The 6,280-nt window shown below is 42.9% G+C and overlaps 1 protein-coding gene across 1 annotated transcript in view; it reads right to left on the bottom strand.

The window, feature by feature from the left end:
- The window catches only part of LOC146992419 (uncharacterized), a 44,770-nt gene extending 42,697 nt beyond the window's left edge, over nucleotides 1–2,073 (bottom strand). Inside the window, exons 1-2 of the mRNA XM_085790549.1 lie at nucleotides 1,957–2,073; nucleotides 690–750 (exon numbers count right to left, since the gene is read on the bottom strand). Coding sequence (XP_085646675.1) covers nucleotides 690–750; nucleotides 1,957–2,073 — 178 coding nt within the window. The remainder of the gene's footprint in view (nucleotides 1–689; nucleotides 751–1,956) is intronic.
- Between the last annotated feature and the right edge of the window lie 4,207 nt (nucleotides 2,074–6,280).

The raw sequence follows: 6,280 nt of genomic DNA, 5'->3' as shown, positions 1-6,280 counted from the left end.
CTGTAAAATGTCTGAACTCTGTTAGATCCAAATTCATCAGGGTTCACAGCACACTGCTCCTCCTTCTTTGGCTGCTTCTCTCCTCCACCACCACTGAGCTCTGTTAATATATAACCACCATCAGCTGCAGGAATACAGCCTTTGATCTCATCATATCACAAGAAATAAACCAGTATCAATGAACTGAAAAACAGGAAGAAGTTATTTCCTTGTTCCAGTGACAATGACTGCAGCAGTTCAACACACTAAACTTAACTCTGCTACAGAGACAGTTTGGAGGTTCGCAGGTTTGTAGCAGGTCTCTTACTGTGACTCTGAGGATCCAGGTCCAGGGCTGAATGCTGGAGGATTCAATTCCTTGGAGTTGTCACTCTTCATAGAGGGACAGATGGATCCTGAAGACTCTTCTCCATCCTCATCTTCGTCCACACGAACACTCATCATCATCAGTCTGAGAGGGAAACCAGTAACACTGACTGCCAGATAACACACACACACTAACAGTACATTAATCCCCACCCGGTCAGTTCTCATGTCTATTATTCAGCTTATCACTTCCTGTTGTTTTCTTCTTTTCTCAGTGTGTCAGTGTGGACTGAAGTTCACTGTGACTCTTCTTTCCTCCACTGGGACAAACTGACTCACTTCAATAACTATAATAATAATAATACAGTTGTTTTAACACTCACCTGCCTCAGACTCCAGTTTTTCTCCTGCTCCATCCACTTTAGAATGGCGACTGAACTGAGCCTGAACAACAGGGAAGAGTTCAAGGGCAAATGTTTAACTCCACCCTGTTTGGATTTAACGGGTTTAATGGATGTTTGACTCCACCTACATTTGATAACAGTGGTTCAATTGTAGGATTTGAGCAGACCGCCCCTGAAATTAAAAGGACTTACCGTAAAAATGCATACTAGTTTATGATATAGATACAGTATCATGACACAAACAGCCTCTGTTGACGTGTTATTTCACATTTTAGTACACATGGGACGGCTGCTCTACCAACTGAGCTAAACACCACCCCGTTATTTCACAAACATTATGATCATTTTAAACTGTATTTTGAGACTGCAAAAAAATGTGTAATCTGAATGTGTTAATCCATGTTAATATTGCAGACTATTTTGTACTACACTACATGCATGTTTATTTAGAGTGACAGTTTCTCTGATTATTCCCATGTTTTGCCTCCTGCTCCTCATTAATTTTCTATGTACACAGAACCTGTTACCCTTTAATGTAGACGCATGTTAAGCTTTCTTTTTACTGCTATTGTAATCTGTTATTTATTATCTGTAACCCTTTTATTTAAAGGCTGCTAATTATGTGATAATGTCAAGAAATAGCCTAGAAATATTGGTCAGTTTCATAGCAATGTCATGTTTATCATATAGGCAAAAGATTACACATGCTTTTCATGCTTTGAATTTTTTGGGTAAGGCCAGAATGTTTCTCCACCAAGTCCTTACAATCAATCGTTATTTCTTTGCTATATTACTCAACATTACTATGAAATTGGCAGTTATTTCTAGGCTATTTCCAGACATTATGACAATTAATTATAATTTCTTGGCTTTTTTTTTTTTTTGTACATAATCATGTAATTTGTGGCCTGTAAATTAAAGGGTTACTGGATTATCTTATCTTTTCTTTTCTTATCTTATTTCTTGATTTTGTTTATTGTCATGAACTAAACACAACTGTGGATGTGTTTGGATGATTTTTCTATGGACCAGATGTGTTCTCAGCATCTGTCCTGCTTCCTGGTGACCCCCCGCCCCACCCCCCACCACCACCAGTTCTCCCACCAACCCCCCCAGTAGCAGGAAGCTGCTGCTGATCTTTGTCTAAATGCTCCTCACGTTCCAGCAGGTGAAGCCGCCAAGGACAGCATCACTGGACATCTGTCTGCAGGAGAGGGGTGGGGGGTGGGGGTGAAGGCGATCCAACCCCACCTGCTCTAAACTCAGCTTCACACCTCTGCTGGCGGCCTGAGGTGGAGGAGGCTGCTCCTCCTCCTGCAGCCACGCTGAGCCGTGCTCCTGCCTGGAAGCATCCTCCTCCCATAATCCCCTGCTCCCTCCTCCAGCTCTGGTCACCTAAGTGATCCATCTATGTGTGTGTGTGTGTGTGTGTGTGAAGGTTTTTGTCTCCAGTGACTTTAAAGGTATAGTTCAACACTTTGGCAAATTGGCCCATTGCCATAATCCCTATAGTCATAGCAGTAGGTTTGTTACCTTTGATTGTCAGTGCAAGCTATTTTTAGAACAGCGGAGCAGAGCCGCAATCTGCTCAGAGCTACGCTACAGAGGCTCATGGGATTTCTTGGTTTCCCTCATCAAACTCATCAAATACACAATCCAACAACTCCACAGCGCTCTGGTAGACAAGTTGTGACATGCACATTCACCACGCTATGAGATAATAACAGAACGTTACCAGACAGAGTTGTTTTAGAGGGAAATTCATGCAAAACCACTGATGTGTGTTGCCTTCAGGGACAGTTTTTCATCAATCAGTCTCTGTATTTACCTCGAAAACGGCTCTGTTTCGTAGCGTTCCGTTATCTCATAGCGTGGTGAATGTGCAGGTCACAACTTGTCCACAAAAGCGTTTTGGAGATTTTGTATTTTGTATTTTGTATTTGATGAGTTTGATGAGGGAAACAAAGAAATCCCATAATGAGCCTCCGTAGCGTAGCTCTGAGCAGCTCACGGCTCTGCTCCACCGTTCTAAAAATAGCTTGCACCGACAATTAAAGGTAACGAACCTACTGCTATGACTATAGGGATTATGGCAATGGGCCAATTTGCCAAAATGTTGAACTATACCTTTAATAATAATAATAATAATAATAATAATAGCGTCACTCAAAATTTCAAAATAAAGGCATATCTTAAAAAATAATGTTTTGTATCAATGTCGGAACAATATTTTCATTTTGGATCGATGCTACTGTCTTTGAATCGGCTCACTTTTATGGAACAGTTGAAGTTTGTGTTTGTGTGTGTGTATGTGTGTGTGTGTGTGTGTGTGTGTGTGTTCCGACAGGACAGCTGAGGAACGCTGACCTTGCATCAGGAATCAGGATGAGCTGGTCAGTTAATCCGGTCAGTGTTTAATAACCTGATCCCGGTGTTACAGGCTTCATCATATCAGAGGCATCAGACTCTGTGCTCTCCTCCGGTGCTTCGTCGCGTCGGAGTCGACTCCCGGCAATTTATTTTTCTATTAGCGGAGCTGTGTGAAGTGTGATTGGCTGCAGGTCAGCGGACGGGGCTGCTCGGCCCGATAAGAGCTCAGTCAGAGATCCTGCTCAGAGCGGCGACTCTCGTCTCTTATTGGATGATGAAGATATACGAAGCTGACGACCGACATGAGCGGCAACGGAGTTGACCTTTGACCTGGGTAAAATCAGCAGCTGCACGAGGAGCTGAAATAAAACCTGGGATTAAAACAAATAAAGCTGAGAGGCTGTTTTTAGCAAATTTAGGGATTGAGAGTCGCTGTCAACAACTATTTCGTTTTTCAAACTCGTCTGTTTGGCTGAAGAACTCCAGAGTTTCTGAGCACAGAAACTGACTTTATTTTGAAGATTTTCATTTATATTTGTATTGGTTGTACCTTTGGAAATGATGATGTAGGCTCCTGATTGGCTCATGAGTCTCGAGCAGTAGCAGTAAAAACAACACGTTAAGGCAAGAGCATCAGATGTGTTTTGGACACAGATGAATCAATCAATGTTTCAACATTCTTTTGGGTATAATGATTTAATCTTGCCTTTGGCTTATTTCAGAATAAAACACTCTGAGAAACCAAATCCTACAAGTTGTTGGATGGTGGGAGGGGCTTTGTTGTGACATCACAAAGTGACAGGAAGTCCTGACGGCTGGTTTTAAGGCTCAGTTTCTGAATGCAGGCTGTGTGCATTTCTCTGTGGACTGAGGCTTTGATACTTTCACAGTATTAATATAGAACCTAGAGCTGCTTTATAATCACACTACACATGGACATCTACCTTTATACTGTATGGAGCTTTAACACAAACATCTACCTTTATACTGTATGGAGCTTTAACACAAACATCTACCTTTATACTGAAGGAGCTTTAACACAAACATCTACCTTTATACTGTATGGAGCTTTAACACAAACATACCTTTATACTGTATGGAGCTTTAACACAAACATCTACCTTTATACTGTATGGAGCTTTAATACAAACATCTACCTTTATACTGTATGGAGCTTTAACACAAACATCTACCTTTATACTGTATGGAGCTTTAACACAAACATCTACCTTTATACTGTATGGAGCTTTAATATAAAGCATTGTAAACTTAATTTAAGACGCTGTCACTTTTAAGAACATGTGGGGGCAGTGGAGAGTCATCTGCCCTGCAGGAGGCAGCTTTGTCCTGCAGTGAGCAGCTCTGTCCTGCAGGGGGCAGTGTGCAGCCTCAGCCTTGCTGCTCCGTCTCCTTCCTCAGGCTTTAGTCATCCGTCAGGCACAATAAGAGCAGCGTTTATAGTCATATCCCTGTAATAAAGGAGGTGTCTCTTTGTCCCTTTTCATTCAACACATTGTCACAACCCAGAGCCTTAATCCTGCAAACTGACGGACAGTTGCATCCTGGGAAAAGAGCAGCATGCCATTGTTTGAGTGAGTCAAATCTGTTAAGCCCTAATTCTTTTGTGGGCATTTGCATACTCGGAAGTCTTCTTTTACTGAGAGGCCAAATCCTCCTTGTGTTTGATGCGAGGCATTTTTAGTATCATTTGTGGAGTATCTACATGCACTATTAGCGCTGCATAATACCTCCATATAATACGCTGGCATAATCTCGTAGATAAGGAGGGGTTGGGGGTGGGGGGGGATTTCTAAAGTGTAGCATTACGTCGGGATGAAACGCAGCAATTTCAAAAAGGCTGAAATGTCATCAGAAATGTCAAGTGGCTCTGCGCTGACGGGATAGACCAGTTATCATTTTCATCACCAGCTCCATCCCTGGAATTTACCCCCCAGTTGAAAGGCCCGGCTCGGCCCGACCGCTGCGATGTAATGGGCCTGGTGCTGTAATAAAGACGGTTACCTCTGACTCACCTGGCCTCTCTTATTTCCTTTTTTCTTCCCATTCCACCTCCTCTCACACTCGTCCTCCTCTGATTGCGTGGTTGGATGGCGTCCCCCCCCTCTTCTTCCCGCAGAGTTTCTCCGGCTCGCTGATAAACTATTTGTTATCTTGGCGTGCGGCGGCGTGCACACTGTGCTTCACACGCTCTCACTCTCCGCGGAGCCACGTCTGCAGCAGCACTGATAAGACGAGTCGAGTGGAGATGGAGCGAAGGTGCACATCCACCTGTAACACACCTGACACTGCTCTGACTCTCACCTGAGCAGAGAGTGACAGAATGAATGAATGAATGAATGAAAAACTGTTGATGAGAAAATGACAGATGTTTGACTCTTAGTAATATGTCTATGGATATTCTCATTCATGCAGGTCATCGTTAACTCTGGGCAGCAAACTGAATCGAAGGCAACTGGGCTTGTGTTTGTCTAGGAAGAAACAAACAGTGGGTCTAACTCCACTGTTTGTCAGACTAGTGAAGACTAGTCAGACCGATGTGTTGTGAACTGATGAAGCTCCTTGGATAAGAAGAGCGAAAGGGAAACATTACGAATGTTTTCTGTGTCGTTCATTGGTTAAATGGCCGCATTTGGAGGAGCCTTCGGATAAAATTGAATTGAAACAGACCTAGTCGCAACGCTGTGACGTAATCGGCCTTCAAATGCCGCCTCCAAAGGCTGCAGCTGCTGAATTGAGAAAAAGATAGTGAGTTGCTCCGCTGTTGCCATCTTGGCAATGTCTGACCCCTAAGCCGAAAATGCAGGGACACTTGCGTGTTGGTTTGTGGCATGGGGAATATTTATGGTGCATTGATTTAGAACCAGTTGTTCCCAGGCAGCGACATCATCAGGGAGGACTTCCCCGAAGTCACAAGTCTTTAATGGAAACGATCAAAGATGGCCGCTCTGTTGAGTATTTTTTGTTTTTGTGTCATTAAACTAGTACATACAGTATTCTGCAAAACAAACTATCACACAATGAGCTATTAGCAGACTAGCTAGTTAGCTAGTAATGCTAACAACAACAACAACAGCTAGTCTGAGCGCTGTCATGATAAAACCACCTGCTCTCTGATTGGTCTGTCATTGTCCAATCAGATTTCAAGATAAAAACAAAGTTCATACTTGTAACTTCAGGGT

This window comes from Trachurus japonicus, chromosome 1, assembly GCF_045865225.1.
Source record: "Trachurus japonicus isolate A0001 chromosome 1, Traja_1.0".
NCBI lineage: Eukaryota > Metazoa > Chordata > Actinopteri > Carangiformes > Carangidae > Trachurus > Trachurus japonicus.
Note: the sequence above shows the minus strand (reverse complement) of the source record. Positions and strands in the feature narration are given on the sequence as shown.